Source organism: Rhinolophus sinicus, chromosome 12, assembly GCF_057876585.1.
Source record: "Rhinolophus sinicus isolate RSI-liver-muscle chromosome 12, RSI-T2T, whole genome shotgun sequence".
NCBI lineage: Eukaryota > Metazoa > Chordata > Mammalia > Chiroptera > Rhinolophidae > Rhinolophus > Rhinolophus sinicus.
Window position 1 is genome coordinate 26,820,208 of NC_142512.1, and position 24,793 is coordinate 26,845,000.

General features: G+C 53.0%; 1 protein-coding gene and 1 long non-coding RNA gene across 6 annotated transcripts in view; one reads left to right on the top strand and one right to left on the bottom strand.

The window, feature by feature from the left end:
- On the bottom strand, positions 1-8,584 carry LHX1 (LIM homeobox 1). Of its 2 annotated transcripts, XM_019732597.3 has the most exons (6): positions 7,273-8,584; positions 6,265-6,971; positions 4,190-4,416; positions 3,816-4,093; positions 2,279-2,444; positions 1-1,904 (listed from the first exon to the last, which is right to left on the bottom strand). In XM_019732597.3, exons 2-6 carry the CDS (start codon positions 6,432-6,434, stop codon positions 1,525-1,527), a joined length of 1,221 nt encoding a protein of 406 aa, XP_019588156.1. In that variant the 5' UTR covers positions 6,435-6,971; positions 7,273-8,584; the 3' UTR covers positions 1-1,524. The 2 variants fall into 2 exon arrangements, with proteins under 2 accessions (XP_019588156.1, XP_019588155.1); XM_019732596.3 differs by having other exon boundaries at positions 6,265-8,584.
- LOC141568807 (uncharacterized) overlaps positions 7,928-24,793 on the top strand; it is a 24,034-nt gene continuing 7,168 nt past the window's right edge. For 2 of the 4 annotated variants that reach the window (XR_016022863.1, XR_016022865.1), the window contains exons 1-2: positions 7,930-8,038; positions 16,633-16,741. This is a non-coding gene — a long non-coding RNA (uncharacterized LOC141568807). Of the gene's footprint in view, positions 8,039-15,523; positions 15,598-16,632; positions 16,742-22,845; positions 22,975-24,793 lie in introns of all 4 variants that reach the window. The other 2 variants (XR_016022866.1, XR_016022864.1) reach the window with 2 other exon arrangements.

A 24,793-nucleotide genomic window follows, 5' to 3' on the forward strand; every position in this document is an offset into this window, starting at 1 on the left:
TTATCTAAACATCAGATTTTCTATTTTTATTAAAAACTCACAAATTTATTCAACATGTTTTCTTTCATACAGTGAATGGTCTAATATGCACTGGAGGTCACACAAGCTTAGGTTTATCAGAACAATAAAAGACATATGAGAAATTTAATATATAAAGAAAAAAGTAGCAGCTGTTGACTGCATATTTGACCATAAAATTTAAATATTTTGGACTTTTATTTTAAAGACACAAAAATAAAACCTGTGTGGGTCTATATAAGTCATATTAACAATTCCATGAATGTTCAACAGGACTAAAAATTAGCAAAGATGTTTTTTCTTAAACCTTGTAACACTTCTTTTTAACACTTTCTCAGGTTGTGGTGCCAGGCACCTTTACAGTATTTGTGCTATAATTATTCTATTTGGCAAGTGTCTGATATTGTGTTTTCTCTTTGCCTTGTGTAAACACCTTTTTACATACTAGCACAGTGAGCTGTGAGCCCTGCAAATCTGTCAGAACATCTACAGGAAAAGAAAATGAACAATTTTGGTTGATTGCTCAAAACATTTTGTTTTTGAACAAGAGGTTTCAAAACAGGATATATTAGTAAAACACTGAACTCCTGAATTTAACATTATACGTAAACAGTTGACTGCTTTTAGTTCAATAGTCTTTTTTTTAACTGTGTGTGTGTGTGTGTGTGTGTGTGTGTGTGTGTGTGAAGGTAGAATACTTTTCTTGTACAGCTGATGTTCAAGTCATTTTACTGAGAGGTCTGGCTGGAGACCATCCTATCCTGTGTGTGTGTGTGTGTGTGTGTGTGTGTGTGTGTGTGTGTGTAGAGCTTTGTGAAGGTAGAAGAGTTGATACTGAGGGCTTTACATTTAGAATTTTGCAATTTTGGCAAAAACAAAAAACCCAGAGAGACCAAAAAAAAAAAAAAAAACCACCCAAAAACAAATATATATATATATAGTCCCACCTGATGTACAGCAGGTCGGGCGTTTCCGAAGTTGTAAGAGTTTGTTGTCGCTGTTGCTGAACTCTGAGACCGACACTAATAGATTTCCCAAAGCCAGAACTCTCCTGGCTGGCCCGGGAGCGCCCCGGGCCGCTTCACCTCCCTCACCCCGCTGCAGCCTCCCTCCCTGCGGCTCCTGGCGTCACCTCTGGCTGTGCGCCCCTGCGGCCGCCGAGGGTGTTTCTGTACCGCCCGCCGGCCAGAAGTGCATGCTCGCGCCGTCTTTCCACGGATCCGGGTCCAGGTGGGAAGTGGGGAGAGGTCTACATTTCCCTTCGGGAGCCCGGGTCCTGCACCTTGCCAGCCAGCGTGGATCCCAGCCCTACCTCCAGGCAGATTTGGATCCTATTTCGTGTCCCCCTTTCCTATCTGGTCTCCCCAGACGGAAAATGGTCCCCGAGGCTGGAGGAAGGTGTGGGGAAGTGACTTGCTTTTTATGTTTTTTTTCTTTTTTCTATTTTTCTTAAATAAAAGTTCATTTCTGTACAACCACGAACTCCGCGGACCGTGCGAGACTCCGCTACCACACGGCCGCCTCGTTCATTTCGGGGGGATGAGACAGATGGTTCCCATAGCTCGCCCCGCCGTTGACCGACAGCGACGAGAAGGGCGGACTGGGCCCGAAGACCTCAGCAGACATTGAATGGAGAGGCCCGGGCAGGCTGGGCTCGGGGCTAGGGGAGTCCCCCGGGGGATGCGCCAGGATGTCGGTGAATCGCTGCGCCTCGCTCGACGGGTGGTGGCCCGGCAGCGGGTGCTCTAGGCCGCCCAGAGGCGTCCCGGACGGCCCGGACGACGGCACGAAGGGCAGGTCCACTGGAGTCTGAGCCTGCGAGGACGGGGGACCTTGCGGGAAGAAGTCGTAGTTGCCCCCAGGCCCGTAGTACTCGCTCTGGTAATCTGCGGAGCGACCAGGAGGAGGATATCAGGGCGGGGCCCTGGGTGGGGCGGGGTAGAAAGGGCGGGGAGCCGAGCTCGCCAGCGGCTGGGGAGGGCACCGCGGGCACTCGCCGTTTGTGGGGCTCCCCCGCAGGGCTGGAAGCAGGAAGGCGGCTGGGTGCAAACACCGGAGCAGCTCCCTACCTAGCCAGCCGCCTCATTCACGGTCGGGAATTCGGCCCTCGGTCTCACTACCTCCCCCTTGACTTACTCCCCAGCCATCACCCATCTCTCCACTTCTCTATACAAAGCGAGAAGCGCCTTCCGCGGTGCCACCCGCTTCCAACGAAGCCAACCCCGTCCTGGCCGCGCCCTGCGCGGGGCAGTGCACCCACCTCCGTAGAAAGAGAAGGGCCCGTTGGGGATGAGCTCGCCCGGCTCCAGGCGGTCCACAAGCGGCCGCATCCGGCGCGGACTGCGAAAGAAGGCGTGGCGCCGGGCGCCCAGCGCGCTCAGCTGCTTCATCCTCCGTTCCTTGGAGCGTCGGTTCTGGAACCAGACCTGAAGCATACACGCCGCGAGGTGAGGCCACAAAGATCCCACCCCACACTTCGGGTTAGGCGGCCGGGCCGGGCCCCTCACCACCCCCCGCCTAGCTTTCAGGCCTCGTGTGTGTGTGTGTGTGTGTGTGTGTGTGTGTGTGTGTGGTGTAGGGTGATGGTGGTGGTAGGGGCGGGGGTGGGGGGGTGGGGTCCTCTGAGTAGGACCGCGCAGGGCGGCCACTAAGGCAATGGTGAACAGGATTCCTGCCTGGGGGTTCTGAGCAAGCCGGCCAGAAGTGAGGCAGTTGGAGTTTGTTTCTAACAGTCACACTGTCAGTTACAGCTTCTCCGGGGCTGTATACAGAAACACTCAACCCCCACAAGTACTGTCAGACACACACAACTTCTCTTTCACGGTCCCTGGCAGCCCCCTCCCCCGCATGATAGTGACAGAGAACTAAACAGCCTCCTGTTGACACTCAGTCTCCCAATGATAGTGCCACCAAAACGCACAATATCCTTTTCACACCCACGCACAATCACCCAGTGCCAGATACTTAGTCACAGCCTCTCACTCAGAGTGACACAGACATGCAACCTCCCATTCACATGTGCACACGTTTGCACAGCCTCCCAGAGGCCGCTGGGCCTCCCAGGGAGGGCAGCCTGCATGTGTACCCATGCACATTCGACCTCGCAGGGATATCCACCCATACCTTCATAGAGCCTCCAGGCACGGTGAATTGGACACCTAACCTTGGGCCCAAGAATCAAAGCCGAATCACACGCATTCTCTAATGCTCACATCACCGCACAGCTGCCCAGATGGCCGCCTCCCCTCCGCATCCCACTCGGGACAGCCGAAATAGGGCTGACTCCCATCCCCACCACCTCACTTTCAACCCCGGACGTCCCTCCTCTCTCCGGAGGTAAAGTCTGTTCTGCAGCTTGTCTAACTTGGGCAAGAAACCCAAAAAGTTGGGGTTGGGGATGCAGAGGGAGATCACGTGGTGCAGAACCAGAGGACCCGTTTAACTCCGGCATGCACAGCGACCTCTCTGCTCCATCTAAACAGGCGTGAGTGCTACAGAAAAAAGTGTCCCAACTCAAAACGAAACGTCTGACAATGTCCTCTCCTCCAGCCTCCTGCGGAGCTCCCCGTCCCTCCGCCACCATTATCATCTGAGTTGGACAAGAAAAAGGAGGAGACCTAGGGATTTCCAGATGCTCTACGCACCAGGCGGCACTTCAAAGGTCGCGCGGTAGGGACGTGTCTGTGCCTCTCCCCTCCCCCTCCGCCAGCCTCCACGAATTCGCTCCACTCCTAGACGCTGGCCTGGAGGAGCCATGTGAGTCTCAGGGGAACTGAGTGGCACGCCGGGGCCCTGACCTGGATGACGCGCATGTTGAGGCCAGTCTCCTGAGCCAGCTGCTCGCGGATATGGCGGGTGGGCTTGGGCGTCGCGGCGAAGGCGGCCTTCAGCGTCTCCAGCTGCTTGGCTTTGATGGTGGTGCGCGGCCCCCGCCGCTTGGCGCCCAGGTTCTGGTCGTCATTCTCGTTGCTGCCCCCTTCCTTGTCCGATACATTGGCGCTCTCCGAGTCCTTGGCGTCGTCCTGGGATGGGTCTTGGGAGTCCGGAGACAAACTGGGGTCACTGCCCGTGGTGGCTGGGGAGAAGGAAGGGACAGGTGAGCAGCTGCTTTGGCGGGCCTTCCTCCCCCAGGACCCGCCCGCCCACAGCGAGTCGGGAATTGGGGCCTCACCCGAATGGAGGCTGTTCTCTTTGGCGACACTGCTGTTGCTTAGGTAATCCTCTTTGCAGACGAACTTGTTCTCGTCGATGATGTAGAGCTCCTCTCCAGTAGAGAGCTGCTTGTTACACATCATGCAGGTGAAGCAGTTCAGGTGAAACACTTTGCTGCGTGCTCTCCGCACCAGGTCGCTAGGGGAGATGCCCTGCGCGCAGCCCGCGCATTTGGTACCGAAACACCTGCAGGGGGGGGGGGTGGCGGGTCAATGAGGGGCAGGGGAAGACAGAGGCAGGGAAAAAAGACGGAAAAGAACGAAATAGAAAGTGGAAGAAGGAGGTAAGGAAATGGAAAAGGAAGAGGGAGAGAGAGAGACGAAATGCCGATCAAGCAGCCAAAAAATCAGGGAGAGCGGGGTCATCATGAAAAGTCGGGGAGAAGATACACAGGGTTAGAGTGAGAGAGATAGGGGCCTAAGCTGCCCCCACCCCTAGCCTCACGCCTAGCGTTGTCCTAGAGGGGGGAAAAGCGACAGAAGAAAGCGGCAAGGCGGCGATGGGAAAGGGGAGGGAGGCACTTTAGATTAGATTCAGAAAAGTAATCAAATTCGAACTAGAGCCCCATATAAACGCGTCCGGAGCGCTGCTTATCTCTCCTACTGTCGCCTCTCCTTCACCGCAAAAGGACCCGCGCACAGGCTGGGAGTTGGCAAGGTCCAGTCCCGCCGCAGGTAAACAAACAGCCGCGGAGAGCCCAGACGGCCGCAGCTGGACTGCTGCCACGTTCAAGCCCAAAGCCCGGCAGGTTGACGCAAGCTAGAGCAAAGGCTTGGCCCTAGGTTCCTGGCCGCGCTTTACCGGAGCAAGGCCTCTGGGGCCCACTGGCAGCCGGCACGGTTCGTCGCTCTCCGGCTCAGTTCCAGCCAGTACCGGGGAAACCTGGCACGGCCTGCGGAGGCTCAGAGGCTTAGCCTGCGTTTCTTCCCCGCAATACCAGCCTGCACAACGCTTTGCTCCGTGGAGCCACGCGTCCTGGGGCAGCACTGGGGACAGGTGGCTTTGAACGCTCAACCCCCCCCCCCCCAGTTTGATCTGTAACCATAAACTCAGAAAAGAGACCAAGTTAGCCCAGTAAACTGCGAGATTGCAAACCCACACAAGGGGATTACAATTCCCATTTGCTTCTGTTCTTCTCTGTTGACTTGTGTGTTTGTATAGATTTGGTGGCAAGATAATGAGTTTAAGGGAATACAATTAAAATGCTAAAGGGAGGAGGGGCGACGGGAGAAATCTCGACTTCTCCCCAGGTTTTCGAAAAAAGGTGGCTGGAGGGGCGCGGGGCAGTGCCTGGGAGAGCTCCGAGTGGAGCCCTCACCTCAGAGCCGAGTCCGCGTTGGGCGGAGACCTAACCCCGGGTAGCAGGGGGGAAACAGGGGAAAAGGTCTTCGTGGAGGCTGAAGCCTCGGGGCATTTCGCTGGCACCTTGCCGCCGTTTACCCGGACTGCTTCTTGGATGCCAGCTGGGGTTTGGGGAACACCCGGGATGTGCAGGATAGGCACCAGGGCTGAGCTCTTCTCTGTCGCTGCCAAGGCAGGCGACTCGGACACTCCATTACAAAAGGCTCGGCGGTTCATGCCCAAACCTCTCGGAGACGGAAAAGGCAGTGGCATGGAGCTAGCCTCGGCTTCTAAGCTCAGCCTGGAGAGCGAGCAACCCAGGAGGACCCAAGAATGCAGTTGCTGGAGAGCTCCGCGCACTGAGAAAGACAGGAGCCGAGGCTACTGACACCCGAGGCTGCGCTGCCTCCCTCCAAGCTTGGAGGGGCTTCTGGGCCGAGGCAGGCTCAGACCTTTTCTTCCCGGGTACGTGCAGCCAAGCCCGGACCCACAATTTCCAGGAGGCAAGCAGGGCCGCGTCCCAAGCGCCCAGCGCGCCAGCTGGCGAAGAGGCGGGCGCCGGTGGGACTTGGCTGCCCTCTCCGAAGGTAGTTCCTAACGCGGCCGCCGAGGCCACGCTGACCTCTGATCCGTAGCTGGCCAGAAAGGGCCCGCGGGGAGGGAGCAGCAGAGGCGCTTGAGGGAAGTACTCACCGAAAGAAGTCGTTCTTGCAGTAGAGCTTGCCATCCCGGGAGAAGCACTTCTCGGTCAGGTTGCACTTACATTCACAGCACTGGACGCACTTGACGTGCCAGGCCCTGTCCAGCACGTTCAAGAGGAAGCGGTCCAGGATGGGCCTTTTGCAGCCGGCACAGTGCACCATGGTCTTTGGTTTGGTCGGGTGAGGCCCGGAGAGAGAAGAGCAGGTAGGGCCGAGATGACTCCCGAAGACGACTGGCGAGAACTCTCCAGGCCCTCCAAAAAGAGGAAACACACTCGGCGGTGCAGGCCAAAACCCGCACCAGGAAATCAAAAGAGAGGGAAACGAGGCCAATGGGGGCCGGGAGGCACCTCAGTGGTGTGCAGCCCGGAAGTCCCAGGGCCCCGGGGCACAGAAGCGCCGCCGCAGCTCCTGGGGCCAGGAAAAGAGTCTCAGGCGAGTGCGAAAGCGACTCTTCTGCCCAGAGCCCGCGAAAGAGTGAAGGTCACCGAGAACAGTGACGGGGACGTAAATAAATAAATAAGACGGAGACGGAGAAGGAAGAAGACGACGCGGCGAGCTCGGGTTGCAGGGAAAGCGCCGCTGAGTTCTCTCGGGCTTGAGGTAGAGCTGTCAGAAGTCAAAGTGCATCTGCTTTTGTCGGGATATGAGGACGGGTGTGTGTGTGCCCGGCTTTCAGCCACCGGGATTTCCCCTCCTCTTTTTATAAAAGAAAAGAACAAAATGAGTAGAGAAGCTTTGGATCCTAAACTGCCGGCATCGCGCAGCGGGTCGGGATGCGTTGGGCGCCCGCGGTGGGCCGGGGGAGGGGGCGGGGCAGGCCGAAGGGGGTGGGAGGGAGGGGAGGGTGGAAGGAAGATCTCGTTGTTGACTGTAGTTCTTGCTTAGATTTCCCCCCCTTTTGGAGAAGTGTTTGTGTCAATCGAGAACGGAGAGGGACAACTCCGGGCGGACGCAGCCAGACGCGCTCGCTCGCTTCCCACCGCCCCAGCCCCGTCACCTCGACCGGTGGCCTGCCTGGCGGCCTCCGTGTTCTCGGGACCGCCCTCCCTGCGCCTGGACTCCTTCGAGGAGATGATACCGGCTGGCTCCTCACCGCGCCTGGCCGTGCATCGTGGCTCCAGTCACCATTCGCGGCCGCCTGGGCGCGCAGCCCCGCATCGCTGGCCCAACGCTCCGGCTGCCTGCGTCCAACCCTACAGTCGCTCGACTTTTTCTTTTCCCCTGTTTTTTCGTTGTAGTGGCAAATCTGGGTTTCCTTTCTAGCCTCTTTCCTTCCTTCCTTTTTTTCCCCTTTTGCAGCGGGAGGAGTCGGGAGGAGGGGGAGTAGCTTGGAGAGCTTTTAAAAACGTCCTGGTGCAGCGGCTAGAGTTCTGCGCCGCGGGAACAGCTCGGCACTGGCCGCAGCTGTCGCCGCCCAGGCCGCGGTTCGTTGCTGGCTCTCCCTGGACAAGCGTCCCTCTGTCCCTGGTCTCCTGGCCCAGTCCGCCGCCCCAGCGCGTCTCTCCCCAGCTCCGGCGGCTCGGTCACTGCTCCCGGCTGTTGGCTGAGCTCTGGAAGCCCCCTCGCCTTAATGCAGCGCCCGCCGACGTCACGGCGGCCTGCGACCAATCAGCGGCTCGCGGTCCCTCTGTAAACCATTCTGCATCCCCCCGGCCGGGGAGAGTGCGGGGAGACCGCGTTTAGAGGATCAGTGGCGGCCGCAATCGCGGCCCCGCGTGGTGCGGGCGGCGGGCAGCGAGGTGCCCCGGCTCCCTCCTGCTCCGGTAAGGCGTCGGGTTTGGTGGGAGGGACTGCGAGAACACGCGAGTTCAGGCGCAGGCGGAAGGCAGAGTTCTGGAGGGTGGGAATAATCCAAGATCAAGCCTTTTTGAAGGTTGGGGTGCAGCTGGGTCCGGGAGCCCCAGCGGCCCCGGTGCATAGTTTGGCTTTGCAATTCATTGGATGTTGGCTCCCCCCCGCCCCCGCACCCTCCTTCTTGCTTTCTTGGCCTAGAAGTTTGCCCCGCGCGTCTTTGGGGAAGTGGTGGAGGGAGGGCACTTGGCAGCAGAATTTCCCTCCTTCGGTCCTTCCTTCTGTGCCCCCTCCCCCACTCCACCCAAAGTCCACAGGGTCCGCGTCTCTGAGAGATCTGGGTGTCGGTTTCCGGCAGCGCGGTCTTGAAAAGTTGATTCCGGCGGTTTCCTGGTGGGGGCGGGGGAGACCGCAGGCGCGGCGCCTGGCAGGAGGAAAGGAGTGGGTGGGGAAGCGCCTCGGGTGAGGAGTTACAACCTGGGTGAGAAATTGTGAAGATACTGTGATTCTTTTACATACAAAAACAAGCGACTAGGCGGGAAACCGCGGGGGTCCAGCGGCGGCTGGGGGTGGGGTGGAGTGGGGTGGAGTGGTGGCAGTGGCGGTGGGAAGGGGAATATCCCGGGGGTTCCACAAAGCGGCTGCAGTGGCTTGGGGTGTGCAGCACACGGGCAGAGTGGGCCCGGATTTCTGTCCTCCCCTTTTCCAGGCCTCTGGTTGGCACCAACTTCCCCAGACAACTGCCGACTGTGCACATACTCGGTAGCTCACTTTCAGGGAGCCCATACCTCCCTAATTCCGCTCTGAGTATAAACTCGGGACCACTGCCCGCGGGGGCAGATTATCCCGGATATGGGGGTCGAGTCCGGGTCCTGAAAGCCTTAGCCTTGATGAGTCACTCCAGTTCCCTAGCCCATGGTAGCCAAATACCAAATTCCGTTTCCACAGCACCATTCCTATGCTTAACCAGGATTTCTCCCTAAGTTTGAAAGTGGCAGGGCTGAGCAGTTCTGATCTTTTGCTCCTTGTTTCTGTTTTGTGGGAAAAGGGGTGTTAGGAAAGCGCATTCGGCCCTAGAGTGGAAGGAAATAAGGGTGTGCAGCCAGTCAGGTCTAGCCGGTATTTTGGGATTGGCCTTTTGCCCCCACTCGAGATGCGGGGCTGAGACATCCCACACAGCGCCCGAGGCTAACTTGGGGAAAATGCGCAGTGAAACGCCATTGCATTGAGTACGGGTAGGCAGGGAATCCAGCCGTCTGCAAATGGAATACCCTTTTCGGACGAACCGGGAAACCCGTACAGCGAATTTGGTTTGCGCTTCGTGGGACTGGAGTTTTAGGGTTCGGCCAACGTTCCTTTTCTGCCTCCAAGTCTCCCCTAGTACTGCCCTGCAACCCCAGGGCTTGCGGAACAGCCCCTGCCTTGCTGTCCACGTCACCTTTTCATTGGAAGCCGAAATCTAGTCCCGCCGCGAGCCTCTAACGCCTTCGCCTTCGCCTCTCTCTCTCTCTCTCTCTCTCTCTCTCTCTCTCTCTCTCTCTCTCTCTCTCTCTCTCTCTCTCTCTCTCCCTCCCTCCCTCCCTCCCTCCCTCCCTCCCTCCCTCCCCCCACGGTGTTCGGGTTGCTTATCTCTCTCGAATCAGCCCCCTCCGCGGGTCTCTCCCAGGCTGGGGCTCTGGGAGGGCGGTTTTCCAACCCAGCAGGCCGGCTTCGTGGGCTCAGACTTGGCTTTGTGCTCCACCTGCGGACCGGACACTTCCAGGAGCAAGCCCACCCGTACTGGTACCAGTACTCCAGGACCCGGAGAGGCACTAAGAGCTGCGTGGCGAGGGAGGGGTCCTCGCCTCTTCCACCGGACCCGAGGCGCCTCCCCAGCCCGCTGCGCTGGGTGAGGTCTGGCGGGAGGAGCTGGTCCAGTCCAGCGGTCTCCACGCTCCTCCCTCCCCCAGCTGTCTTGCAACTATCGCCCTCAACCCAACCGCCCCTTTCTGGTGTCTATAGCGGACCCTGTCCCCGAGTGGCTCGCCTCCGCCCCCGCCCCAGCTGGGCTCCTTCTCATGCAAAGCAGAGGAGCCATGGGGGTGGGGGCCGGTCTGCGGGGGACTTGTGGGGTGACAGCTGGACCCGGCTGCCGGCCCTTCCTGAGCCCACGGCTCGCTGCCTTCTTTTGGGTGGGCAGGAGAAGGTTGCCACCAGTCTGGGGGTGCAGGGACCTTGGGATCCTGACATGGGGGAAAGAGGGCCCGTCACTGCCGGCAAAACAGAGTGGTAGAGGTGTTGAGGGCGAGGACATGTGCTCTAGGGCATCCAGCTCTGCTTGTCCTGTGTCCAGATGGCTCCAGGTCTACAGAACCAACCCCAGTGTCTACTAGCAGGTCGGGGAGCACAACTCTAGGCCTGCCTCTTGGCTCCTGAGTCTAGGTTTAAAGTCCAGATTTAACGCCTTCACCGTGACAGCACGCTAGATTAATGTTTTCTTCGTTTCCACTGAGTTTTTATTTTTAAATGTAATTGGTCGCAGAGACATGGAGAGAAAACTGACTCAGCTTTCCAAATTCACGATCTCCGAAGCCTCTCAGCTCAGTTCTGCATTTAAACCAATGTCTGCTCGGTGAAGAGCATCAACCTTTCCATCTCATCCTCACAGCCAACTACTGCCTGTGCCCTGAATGAAGTGCACAAGAGCTTTCCTGCCCAACACCCTCCAAGTCACGCAGACCCATAACCATGTACATCGCCCCAGGTCATATAAATTCTGGACAGGATGCCGTGAGGATCCTCAGTGGCTGCAGAATCCTCTCCACCTCATCCCCAGGCACTCTTGGAAAAGGCCCCAGAGGGCTCAGGAAAGGGCTTTCACATTATAGGTTTCTCTTCTGAGAAGTGCCTTGAAGAGCAGCCCCAGAGGAGGGTCCCTTCAGGGGAATTGGGCACCGAGGGGATTCTACCAGCCCTCCCCAGCCACCTGCACTTTTGGGGGCTGAAGGCACCCTCTCCTGCACCCCTTCCTTCATCTGCCTCCTTAGTTCGGAGCCCTATCTTGCCTCAATCCTGTAGGTTCCCAAGTGGCTCCTGCTGCACAAGAACCAAAGCCTGTTCAGCCCGGCCAGCCTGTGGCCACTTCCCCCTCGCCCACTGCGCCGCTCCTATCTAGCCCACAACCCCCAGAAACAGGCAGTGAGGTCTCGAAAGAAGGCGCCTGGGGCAGAGCGGACTCTAAGTGGTTACCTGCACCTGGCCACAGGAATGGAGCGCAACCAGCCACACGGGGCCAGGAAGAGGCAGGAGGGAGACAGCCTGCGGGTCCCGGAGGCCATGCAAACTCCAAATAGACTCACTGAGGATACCGCACATGCAACAGGAAACTGTTTGGCCAGGGTCCCTCAGATCTGATCCGACCTCTCTGTGCTCTCCTTTGCCTCTCTTGTCTCCTGCCTCAAGTTCTTAATCTCACTCCATCTCGCTCTCCTGGCCTATTTGTGTGCAGCACTTTACAGTTGATAGCACTATTTCCCCTGAACCACATAGTAAGAGAAAGGATCAGTATTATCTCCTTCGGAAGAACCCCAAGTTAGAGGGTTTGCTTGAGACCCCTCTGTCAGTGCACTATTGAAGGAGAGAAGTTTGGGGTGGGAGCTGGTCACCGTGCCCCATGTGTACTTTGCCCAGCCATGTATTCTGAGGCCAAGGTGCAGAGTAGGGTGGAGGGAACCCAAAGGCCAGGAAAGGACAGCATCCGGCTAGGACTTCACGGTGTGCACTTGGGCTTCCCATGAAGGCTGGAGGGACCCTGGGCACGGAGAGGGAAGCGAGGTGGACCGTGTGAGCTCAGATACAAGTCAGCACTGTGCGGCCAGAGCAAAGATAGGACGGGGACGTCTGAGAAGGGAATGAGCAAGCAAGAGTTGGCAGGGCAGAGAAAGAAGTGAAGGAGAGGGCACCAAGAATAAGGGCAGAAAACCAGAGAAAAGAAGAGAGGAAGGTGGAAAAGCAAGCGGAGATAAAAGGAGCAAAGATGTGCTGGGGGGAAATGCATGGAGAAATAGAGGAAAAGAAAGGGGAAAAAAGACCCCGAAAGACACCTAGTGACAAAAAAAAAGGTGGTGGGGAGGGACGCAGAGCCAAGGACCCTGCAGGCAGCAGGCAGGAGTCCAGGGTGTGCGGGTGTGTGACAGGCACATTCGTAGATGGGAGAAAAGGAGGCAGCGTGTTTGGTGGGAGACAGCGCTGGTGGAAAAGCTTGTGAGCGGCTCTGGGCACAAATCCAATAAATAAATAAAACGTCTAAGACGGCGTGACAACAATGTGTATTTGGGTGCGTGCCCGTGTTCCTCTCTCTGAACACACACTCACACCCAGTAAAGAAGACAAACGGGGCTCGTGCCTTCGAGTAATTAATCCTCTCACTAATTGACTCTCTCCCCTTACCTAATGGAGGTGGTCACTGCCGATATCTGGAGAGATATCAAGTGGAGAGAGAGAGACCCCCAAAGATAACCACTTTTGGGACTGGGATTGAGTTCTTTCTGGACCTGGCAGCTCTAAGTCCCCCTCCCCTCTTTTGGGGGACAGAATTCAACAGATGTTGCTGCCTCATCAGCCCCTCCATGTTTGCATTAATAAAGATCTCCGATTAGGAGTGACCAGAAGCCCTCCACACATACAATGAGGCCCTTCATCAATCTCAGCGGCTGAAAGCCACCCACTGCCCCTCTGCTGGACATTTTCTACCTCTAGGCAACAACAAAGCTCCCCACCCCTGTTGCTCCCCAAGGATCCCAGACCCTGTCCCCCTTCTTTTAGTCACTATTTAGTTTTCCCAGGAGCTGGGATGTGTCCTGCAGCCCTGAGGAGAGCAGGCGAGGTTTTGAATGGGTTGGGAAATAGCCTTAGGTAGATGCAGAGAGCAGCAGGAAGGTTGAGGTCAGGGCAAAGATGGGAAGAGGCTTCTAGAGATAAACCCACCCAGACATGAGTAGAGAGACACAGAAGCACAGTGGATCGCAATGCACACCTAGCAAGAGTGAGGCCTCAGGACAGAGGAGAAAAAAGGTAGGCACGTCACCATATGGGAAGGCAGGAAGGTGAATGTACCTGTGACTGGCTCAGGGGGACAGTTCTATCTATAGGTGTGAGCATGAGGAGCACCCCCAGTTTTCAGGATGGAGAAAGAAGCAGGGGAGAAAGTGTTGGACTTGGCTAGACCCTTGGTAGCTAAATTGGCTTGGACCCAAGGCCCAAAGGCTGTCTGATGACACTTTGAGGCTTGGGTTTGTAAGGTGAATGTCAACCCTCACCTCTTGGAGGTGGCAGCTTTGCTCTGTTGGCCTTCTCAGAGGCTAAATAAATAACTGCTGAGATGCATAAACCACCCAGCCTAGGGAGAGGAAGGAGGGGAGAAGGGCAGCTCCCCAGGAAAAAAAAAATCCACTTCCTCCACCCCACTAAACACATTCTTAATTGTCCCTTGGGAACATTTGTGCCTTTGACCAAAGCAAATCCCCAAGCAGTAACAGCAAAATTCGTCATAGGGACTGGTAGTCCAGAGAGAGTTGGGGGTCTGAAGAAGAGGGAGACAGGAGAGTTGGTGGGTGTGTCTGAGAAGGTGAGAAACTTAGCTCTTCTCTCCCTGTCTCTATCATGCTATAGAAAGAAAGTGAGCCAGAGGAATAAAGTTCCAGAGGAAAGAAAAAGAAGGGCATATAAAAGGCAAATCCAAACCAGAAAGGAAAGAAAGTGAAGAAGAAAGAAACAGGCAGGGAGGGGGGGGAGAATCGATAATAAAAAAGGGTGAAGGCGGCCCCAGGAGGCTGGGCCTCGTCCCAAACCATCCGTCTTCATTGTCTCCGTGTGTGCAAAGGCAACTCCGGCATAAGGAAAAGCCACTATTGGAGCCGCGGCTTTATTTTATATCCTATACATCAGGAGGGAGGCAAAGCTTTATTTTCGCCAAGAGACAGATATTTTATTTCTCTCTTACGGTTTTATGTGTGAGAGATGTCAGGTTGCCACAATGGATGGCTAATGCATAGGCAAGAGGAAGCCGTGTTGGCATGCTGTGTGTCATGGGGTCTTGGGGGGGTGAGCGGGCCTGGGATTTAGGGCTGATGGGACACTCTGGGGGATTTCTGCTAAAACATCTCTCTTCATAAATCCAGAAGCATGGTCAGCTCAACAGGGAGAAGAAGGAGTTTTAGAGGGAAAAGAGTTGGGCTTAGTAATAAACGAACACACAAAGGAACCGCTTACCTTCCAACAGGCTCGGGCAACGGGGGCAAGGCAGCCCTGTGGAAATGCACAGACCCACATCCAAACACACGTGCCATTCATAGGGAAGTATTTTCTTACAGAATGCAATGTCATTTTACTTCCTTTCCCCATTTTGTATTTTTCTGCCTTCCTCCCCCACCCGTCACCAGAAATCTTTTTCACCTCCTCAGAGCCTCAAGGGGAAAGAGCTATTAATTTGCAAATCATCTGATCTGTGAAAGGATCAAGATGCCTGTTTTTCTCCACGAAATCCAGTGTTGTGAGTGGACACACACATCATACACGAGCCCATTCTGCTGCAAATCCTAGAGGCATAGGTGCCAGATTTGAACCCAAGAAAAATGCCCCCCCCACCTACGGACAAATTAAGCTTTAGATCTGAAACTGCATTAATGTTCTTATGTTTAAACCTGGAGAGAAGGGAGGAGATGAGGGGACAAAGAGACAGAGAGAAGTGATTAACATGTCCCATTCAGGACTTAAGACTAATGTCCCCCACTCCCAACCCCAAAAACAATTTCTTACAAGAGTTGTTTTTATTCATTCTCAGGACCTACTCTTAATTTTTTGGTTTATATCAGCTGTAGAGCAAAACAGTGACCATGTTCTTTCCCTCTTTTCAGAAGATCAGAGGTGACGCAGGATCTGTAGACAATGAACATGGGGACCTGGCCACACTGTCCTTAGCTACGGCCTTTGGAGAAGATATTTAAACGTTGTAGGCCTCAGTTTCCCCATCTGTAACACAAGGGGATTGGGCTAAATGGTTGCTAAGGTCCCTCCAGCTCCAACCTCCTCTGGCTGAATGAGATAATGCGTGGAAACACTTTGTGAACACTAAAGCCGGACGCCGGGGATTATTATTACGATTCTAATCAATCCTCTTTTCTCCACATGGATCTCAGGCTGTTTAGCACCAGCAAGCAGGCTAAAGAGGGCCGAAAGCGAGAAAGCTTAGTGGAGATGGAAAAGCTCTGTGGCGTGGACATAAAAAACCCTGCATCTCCAGAAACATTCTGTCTCTGTGTGGCCCCCAGGCCTGGTGGGAAGTGGAGGAGGCCTAAGTTAGTCCAACCCATTTCAGACTACATGTAGGCAGAGAGTATATTTCTTCCAAAGCATTGCTTGTCTCTAAGTGACTGACATAGGAACCTGACGTGAACGTGATCTGCAATTGTTTTTTCCAGGAAGAAAGGGAAAAGCAAGGTGTAGCTGATTAGCAAGTTAATTATTTCAGTACCCCAAGGGTTCCAGCGTGGTGGTAAGTTGTCCAGCCCTCGTGTAATTTCACAGTCCATGCATTTCCTGGTGAGCACCTGGGGTGCCCGGGTCTGTCTTTCTTCATCCACCTGCCTTATGTCTTCCTGACACACCTGGGGAGATAAGTAAGGGCAGGGGTGGGAGATGGTGCAGTGTATATATTTGGCCTAGGCTGCAGGTGGGGGACCAGACAGAATGGGCTGGAGGAAGCTGAGTATTTAATTATCTGGTCCTTCCTTCCTTTTTTTTTTTTTTTAAATCTTTTATTCATAAACATAAGGAGGCAAGTTATCAGAAAGTGGAGCTGTTGTGTGGTTATTTCCCCAGACTTAGCATGGAAAGAAACGGTTTGAGGGGCCCTCTCACCTCTCACCTCCTCCTAGCCCCGGCCAGCTCTCCAGTGTTCTTATTTGCTTTCCCAACTCTGGCCACCACTTGGTCTGCAGCGGCCTCCTCCAGTTTAACTTCAAGATCTGATTTCCCTTTGGGGGAGGGGAGGGAGGATTGTGTGGTCAAAAGCACACCTCCCTCAGAGAGATAAGTTGGGGATGTGAACATTAGCCTCAGAATTAGCAGCTTTTGCTGCTCTCTGCTCGCAGGGCTGGCAGAGCCAGCCCCCTGCCGCTCCTCCTGAGATGGACAAGGGAGGGCTCAGCAGTTTACTTAAGAGTGGTCCCATCTGCTCAGACTGGCCTTTCATAAGGGGAGGGATTTATGCAGTGTCCTTGTGCACAGACCTGGGATTTGCCTGAAAACCTTGGGCCTCTGAGAATATTACTGAACACTAAAATGTTCAGCCACGGAGATGATTCATGATTTGTCTGCATGGACAGGATGTGTGGGAGTGTGTGTGTGTGTGTGTGTGTGTGTGTGTGTGTGTGTGTTTGTGTGCATGTGCGTGCGTGAGTGTTTTGGGCAGGGACACACGCATTGATGGGTGCTTGTTACCATTCTTTCTTCTAATCCAAACATTAGGAAACTTTCTTTTTCTTTCTTCCTTTCTTTCTTTCTTTTTTTTTCTTCTATATTCACTCAGGAGACAGCGCATGTGGCACCAAGTTCTGGAGAGCCAACTTCCTGACTTGAGCGATGTGAAGATGATACAATACTTACTGGTGGGGGCACTCCAGCTGTCCCCCAAGCAGGTCGGCTGATATTCCCGCTGGCGGAGAAGGGCCAGGGCCTGCCTGGGAAGATAGTTCTGATGACTGCTTCATTGCAGGTGGCAGAGGATTTGGGGAGTGGGGGTGGGTCCGATCATTGTTCAATTTATACTTGGCCACGTTTAGTCTTTCCCTCTCAGAGGCCTCCGGGGTCTCAATAGTAAAGATGTTAGAGAAACTTAGAACGTAGGAAAGCAGGTGTAGGGAGTCCCTTGTCTTCATCTGGATACTGTCATGTCAAAATGAAGTCCAGTGGTGGTAACAACAGATCCCAAAGAGCAGGGCTTTGACATTTTATATGGGATCTTGGCCCTGGCTCCTGGGATATTAAGAAGTCCTTTGTAAATTTGGGGGAAACCTACAGTTGTTATTTATTCCTAATCTTTGAGAAGTAAATACAACCACTTTAACGGCCCCGTGGCTGGTAAGGAAGCATTTTCAGCTTGTCTGACCCTCATTTGTGGTTCTACCATTTTCTTGCTCGTGTTCTAGTTTGGACTTGTACATGAAGATCCCAGCCTTCCCAGCGCTTGAGTTTTTCTTTTCTGTCGGGTCACTCATAATTTAGTCCACATTCTAGGTCCTTGGCCAGCACACAATTTGAAAGGTGAGCTGGCAGGCCTGTAACAATGTGTAAAGTTCTTCTCATTTGGGCTCTAGAGAGGATACAACTTCCCCTTAAAAAAGAGAAGCAGGGAACCACCACTATGAATCTTTTAATGAAGGATTTACTACTAATTTGATAAGTTCAATGCTCGTTTTACTCATTCTGAATGAATAACTTTGTCAGTCAACCCGAGGGTCTGCAGAACCTATAAAAATGCTTCCTTTGGTCTCCCTATTTTAACACTTGCTGGGGCTCGGGCCTGCCTCTGGCAGACTGGGGAGGAGCAGAAACATTCCAGAGACCAGGTCTTAGAGTGTTATCTCTTCCCCCACCCCAAATCCTCACCCTCCATTTTATCTCTGTTAAATACAAATGCAGGGACCTCCTAGGGAAGTGTGAAGGGATGGGTTTTAATCAGGTTTGGGGAGGGAAGGGGGATAAGTTGAGCCCGAAAAAAGAAGGGGACAGTTGGAATTTTTAGATGACATTCCTCTGTTATATATCTTACAAATTATGCATTTGTTGCAGTAATGTACAGTGTCTATGTAGTGTTTGCCAAATGCTGCTTGGCCAAAGCAGTGTTAAATAAAATTGTAAGAAATGCTACCAGGACCTTGCATGGGTTATTTAATTCTATCAATGATAAACAATGTTAATGTGTAGCATCTCAGTTGGCACAATAATCATATTTCATTTATATATGCCGAGATATATTTAAGCATGAAAGATACAGTTTTCCAACATGTATAGTTCCCAGTGATTACTTAGGAAAAATGTGATGGAAACAGCAGAAACCTTTTTTCTCTCCACATCTCTCCCTGCACACACAAACTGCCAGTCACACACATTCACATGGCCAGCCAGGCCCATACATATTGCCGTGTATATGTCTCCACTGGTAAATGTAAGCGTAGGTTCTGTAAAAATAGATCCAGCTTTATGCACCTGTACACAATCACAGACACATCAACTCTAATAGCATTTTAGAATCTTTGGTGCACTCGTACATATTTTGTTTACACACCTGCACTGCTGCGTAGATGGGTGCTGACGTGAACACAAATTCTACTACCCCACATGTGGCTATTTATACCTACACGTGTAAGTGCTTTCACTGTAAGTGCCTGGAAGAACGCGTATCCTCATGCAGGAGAATCCTCTGCACAGGCTTCTACATAAGTGTGCATCTACGTGTGTGTGCACATTTGCACACACACACTCCTGCACCCCTGCTCTGGGGCATACACTGACACTCCAAGGGCTAGGTGCAACAGCTGCCCTGTTACTTTCGGGGACGCCATACCTCGCAGACAAGATCTGAATTGGGTGTTTGCCCTGTATGAGCCCTGACGCTTTCAGGCTGGGAGGCTGGGAGGAACAGTGTCAAAATGCCAGCCTGCCTGGCCTCTGATGAAAATGTGCAGGTGGGGGGAGGGGTTGGGGAGCTGGTCTCTGCAGACAGAGATGCCTCCAAAAGGGGATCAATCCCCTATTTGCTCACTTAACAAAGGAGTCAGGATACCTGAGTGGCTTCTCTGGTCCTGGTTCTACTGCCAGTTGTCTGTGTGAGCCTAGGTAACCTGCTCTCTGGGCCTCAGTTTCTACCTCTGTAAGGTGAAATACCGGCCCAGACCAGTGGTTCTCAACTCTGGCTGCACAGTAGAATCATCTGGGGAGCTTTGAAAAAAATACAGGCATCTGGGCTCCACCCCAAACAATTAGATCAGAATCTCTGGAGATAGGTGCTCAGCAGCTCATTTTTTTAAAAGCACCCCAGGTGATTCTATATTCAACCAACACTGAGACCTACTGGCCTAGATGCTCTCCACAGCCCTTCTATCCCTAAAACTCTATGCCTTGGACCTTTTATATACAAAGCACCGTGCTGGGCACCAGGGCATTCTGCTGAAAGTTCTAAACTCGTCAGATCATAAAAAGTTATTAAAATTATTCTTTCAGTTTAGGAAGAGGATAATTTTTGAACAAACTCTATTTATCCTGGGAAGACTCATACCTACATTTCTAGCTGTCTCTTTGTTCCTTTCCATCTTTGTTCCCATCTTCCTTCTCCCTGAGCCTCACTCGCCAAACTTTAATTATAATGCCTTATACGCAAATGCTATAAGCAGTTACCTGATACATGTGATAGATACCTTGCGACCTGCACATATTTCCTGTCTAGCTCCTCACCTAACCTGTCGGGTAGCACAGTATTTTTAGAAGGGTAAGCGAGAAGGCATAGGCACAGGCCTGAGTCAGAGAACACCAGCCCCTAGGCCCACGCCCCAGTTCTGGAGACTGGTGCGGTGACTGATGAAAGCCTTGAGCTGCATGTCCTAGAAAGCTGCTCTCAGGCTTGGGCCTTTGGGAATCCTACCATAATATTCTCCAACAACTGTACCCCAGGCAGAGCGAGTCCCTCTTGAAAACAAATCTTGCAGCTGCACCTGCCAGAGGAGGCTGAGCCCGGGTGAGGTGTCTCATCCACGTGGCAAGTGGAAGGCAGAGCTGAGACAACATGGGCTGCTGCCCGTGGGCCCCTTTCTCCGACTGAAGATACTGAAGAGGGTGTGTGTGGGGGGGAGGGGTTCGTTCTGGATGGAGGGTTTCCAGTTCTCCCTCAGTATTCTCACTAAAGTTGATGTTTCGGGCCTCCCAGAGAAACTCAGAATGGAGCCGGGTTATTTCTCTTTCCTGAATTCTCTCCCGCTCTCTCTCTTTACCTCCGCTGGCTGATTTTCTGCTGAAGGTGGTTGGATTCATTTTCTTTAGGAAAGTTGTCCCAAGGTGGCTACAGTTACTCCATCATCCAGGTGGGCACTGGAAGTAGCGATGGGGCCTGAGACCTGTGTGGTTTCGGCTCTAACCCTCTCATCCAGGCATGCTTACAATTTCTCCATTTGCCTCTTTATTTTTCCCCCACTCTTCTATTTTGTCCCCTTTTCCCCTGATGACATGCCAGGCCGGGTCATGGCCTGCTAGGGGGTCTGCACACACAGGACGGGGAAGTTTGCTGATCATGGTGGACACGTCAGGCTGTGCCCAGTCCTTTTCCTCCTCTCCCCTCACTTCCCTTGCAGGGAGGGCAGGCTTGGAGCTGAGGAGGGAGCCCCAGACACAGCACAGTATCCTCAGATTCTAACTCTGGGTCCAGAGGCCAGCTTCCCACGCCTGCATGCCTTCCCAGGGCCCACCTCCTCTTGGGCCTGGGGAGCATCACACCCCAGGATGTGATGGATTCCCCAGGCACCTTCAAAGAGCTCTGCATTTGTTTGCAAGGCGGACCTTGAATCCTACTCTGGTCATAAACGTTGTTTATTTTGACTAGGATCTACTGAAAGGGGATGGGGGTTAGGGAGGGCAAAGAGAGGATTCCTCGGGAAGATCATAAAACCATTAGTAGGGCAGGGCTTTTAGGGGTCACAGAATCATAGACTTTTCTGGCTGGAAGGAACACAGGTCATTAGGAAGGTCAGAGATGACCACTTTGTCAGCGAAAGGGCTCGAGGGGCCACACGAGGCTCGAGTGGGCAGCTTTGGGCCTCTTTCTAGAAAGTGAACACAAGGTGTGGGGGGCATGACCCCCCAATAACCTTACACCAGGTGGGGGAGGCCAACAGTTGCTGAACATGATGGATTTGCCCTCCTAGTGGGAAGGACCAGTTGCTTGAATGTGCAGTGACGTCTCTTGTTCTGGGGAATGGGCACAGCTCTGGGTTAAGGAAATGAAATCACTTCCAATTCTGCCTCCACCATTATTTTGAGCAGCTAGTACATATCAAGTGCTATACTTGATGCTCTTCCGGTGCCTTCAAAACAATTCTGAAAGAGATGTTATCTCTGTTTTGCAGATAAGACAAACTGAGGTCAGAGAAGGGAGTTGGTTTGCCCAAGGTCACACAGCAAGTTAAGTAGTAGTGCTGGGACTAGACCTTAAGACTTTAAAGTCGTTAAACCTAATCTCCTTCCTACCTCCCCTCCTCCCCGCCTTTCCCCTTCCTGCTATGGTCTGGTCTACTGTAGACCCAATGGGAGCAGGGCTCCCCTCCCTCTAAAACTCATATTGGCTCTGAGGAAAGCTCAGGAAGATAACTCCTCCTAGTAAGGGAGAATAGTACAGTCTGGGGCTCTTTCCAGACCCTGGTATAGACCTGGCTCACTCTGCAGAGAACATGTTCCCATCAATCCAGCCACAGTCAGGAAACCATCTTGGTTGCCCTGTATTTGCTGTGTGATTCAGAGCAAGTCACTTCACCTCTCTGAGCCACACCTTCCAGATACATTTTCAGAGCTGAGGTCCTCGTGGAAGGGGAAGGTTAGTGGAGGTGATGGCAAGCTGATCTCTTTTGAGTCCCTCTTTGGTGTCATAACTTTGGGGGATGGGGGAAGAAAAGACTTGGTTTTGCCCTCAAGGATGACTCCAATCACCAAAAACCAACAATAAAAACCCACCTTAAAGGCAAGACAAGGCTCCCTATGATTCCCCACTGAGAATGCAGGAGGCTGAGAGCCAGGGCAGAGGCTGGGCTGTGAAGAGGCAGTTTAAGCAGCGAGTTCTTCCCTAATCCCCTGACTGTAATCCAGTTGCTCAGAGAATGGCAAAACCCCTTCTCCCCCCCGAACCCCCTCCCCCACAAAGGCCTCCTAATAGGCCTGCCAGCTTTGGGGTGCTAATCTGCCCAGACATCACTCAGCATCCGAATCCCAGTCACCCCTCAGTGGGAGATGTGAAAGGCTGGGAGGGGGCAGAGGCCCAGGGACTTGGGAAGGGGTTCTCCTGCTCTCTGGCCGCCCAAAAGAATCAGGGACACTAATGGGCCTTTACATTGAGGGAAACTTCAGAAAACGGGACAGGGGCACGGAACTGCAGGGAAGTGGGCAGGAGGGCTGGCAGTGGGCAGAGGTGCCTTGGGCGGGGCTTATTATTAAACAGCTCCATTATTTCATCCACCATGCTCCTTTCATTTTTATTTGAAGAGATGGCTCCCTCCTCAGCACCTTTGCCTCCCACCCCTTACACTTTCACTCATCCATCCACTGAGCTGCTGACAGCTGCCCTGCGGGTGAACTCCTGATCCTCCTGCGGCTGGAGATACTAGGGGTGCTCAGGCCAGAGCGTGCCCCCTTTCCAGCCCCCAGCCCCCCCCCACACACACATACTCACTCCTTCAAGGTTGTGCCACTTCAGTTCCCCTGAATCAGAACTATTTCTGAGTACCTACTATACGCCAGGCACTTTGGCATACATTATTCTCAACAAATCTTCACACATATCCTGTTAAGTGGATATTCTATGTCCTGCTTTTACAGAGAAGTAAACCAAGGCCCAGAAAGGTTAAGTAACTTGCCCAAAGTCACACAGCTGGGAATTTGAGCTGGATTTGCTCAGAGCCCATGCTGAATTCCTTATGCCATGCTCTCTCTCTTGGGTGATGATAGCTTAATGCTCTCTCCACCTACCCCACCCCTCATACTCCAGAGATTAGGTCTGAGACACAACCCCCCACCTCATGCTGTACAAGATTGATGTTGTCATGGAGAACCCAGCTGGGTGGAATCCTCTGACCATGTCCCACTGACTTCCACCAAAGACCCCACAAGGACGAGGGTAAGATCCCCTGAGACTTGGTGTGATTTATCTGGTGATATTGTTATTTTATGGGATGGGCCAAGAGGTGTCAGGAAGCAAGTTTGCTGTAAATCTCTCTCTGCTCCCTTTCCCTCTGTGTGCCCCCTCCTGGGATTTATGGTGGAAAATGTTCAGCGCTAGGGACTTGGGGCGTGGGTTCAGGCTTGGGGTGGGAAGGCAAGGGATAATACATCTTCCTCCTCCAAGATCTGCTAAATGTGGGTGTGCTTGTGTATGTGTGAGTATGTATGCGAGCGTGTGTGTGTGTGTGTGTGTGTGTGTGTGCATACAGTACCCAAGCTCCATCACAAGCCTGCAGTGTACAGTCGACAAAATCTTTATGAAGATCCCCACAGCATCCAAATGGCTCTGTAGACAGAGCATGTTGCCTGCACTAGATGTGTGTTATGGGGCCAACCCATAGGCTGGTGCCCCATGTGTGTCTCCCTCGCTGGGGGGCTTTTCCCTCTTCTGAACCCTTTCCCCATCACAAGCCTCCTTGGGTACCTTGTGGCCTCCATTACTGGTCTTCCAGTGCAGAGAAATTTCTCCGAAGCGTCTACAGCACCTGGAGGACATGTTTTGGGCACCCCACACTCCCCACACTCTTAAGTCCTTGCACAGTGTGCAGACCTTAGGGAGAACTCAGTGAATCCTGGCTGACTGAATCCGGGAGAAAAGAGGAGACATCACCCTTCAAGCGAATACCAGGTCATTCTACCACCCCATCCTTTCCCTGCTCCTCTCCTGGCTGCCCAAACCAGGGCTGTGTGGTGTCTCCAGTTAAATATATGGAATTATCTATTACAATACTTCAATATTTATTACATTGATTTCGCTTTAAATGCTTTGTAAATCATAGCAAAAAATAATGGCCTTCCAGCAGAGAGTCATATACCGTAATCAACTGGAAGAAAGTCGGCATTGTAATTTAAAAAAAAAAAAATCCTTATGTGAGTCTCTCGTTTAAATTAAGAGACAGGACGTGATTCAAATAATAAGACCCAAGTGAGGCTGGTTTTTCTTGGCAAATTAGTAGAGGTTTTAACTGGAACTGAAAAGGTGTTAAGGTGGAACACTGACCTTATTAGACCTTAATTATTTTCTGTTGTTACATTCCTGGAGCTGAGGTTTTTTTCCAAAGTGGCCATGTTAAGCCTCATCACAGGAACTTTGGCTTTAGAGAGATATCACTTCTCAAGAGGTATTAGTGGGATAAAAAGCAGACACGTCATCTATGTTCCTTTTCTCCATCCTAGAGTTTCCAGGGCTCCCAGAACTCCTGGTTTGGAGGCAACGTTCTTGTCCTTGAAAGCTGAGAATTCACCCCACTGTGTCCCTGGCTTCTTGCACTCAACTTTCTTAGTGGCAGCTTCCTTGCCCTCGATCTAGCCTCTGCCAACTGGTGGAGCCAGCATCTCCCTGGCCAAGAGAGAGGAGGGTGTGTGTGTGTGTGTGTGTGTGTGTGTGTGTGTGTGTGTGTGCCTGTGTGAGTGTACGCACATGGGTGTGCACACTGGTTGTGGGGACACAGCCGGTAGGACTGTCTTCATCTTTCACTGCAACCTTCCTACTCTACCTCCGAAGGCCAAATTTGGCTGATTACCCGTCCCAAAGCTAGCTAGACTCAGCCCAAGATGCCCATGGCACTTGGAGATGAAAATGGAGCACATATCATCCCCTCTACATGGAAATAATGCACGTAAATGGCCTAGCACTGTGCCTGGTACATGGCGGGCATCCAATAGTGGTGCTTTTATTTTTGCTGGAAGGAAGGGCAGCCAGAGAAAGAGTCTTT

Bases quoted from the DNA above. Each gene is read 5' to 3' on its own strand.
- LHX1 (XM_019732597.3), bottom strand. From the start codon at position 6,434: ATGGTGCACTGTGCCGGCTGCAAAAGGCCCATCCTGGACCGCTTCCTC. The intron at 4,417-6,264 runs GTGAGTACTTCC...CCCCCCCTGCAG, and splicing joins TGCAAGAACGACTTCTTTCG to GTGTTTCGGTACCAAATGCG. The intron at 1,905-2,278 runs GTGGGTGCACTG...GTCGCTCCGCAG, and splicing joins GCCCTTCTCTTTCTACGGAG to ATTACCAGAGCGAGTACTAC.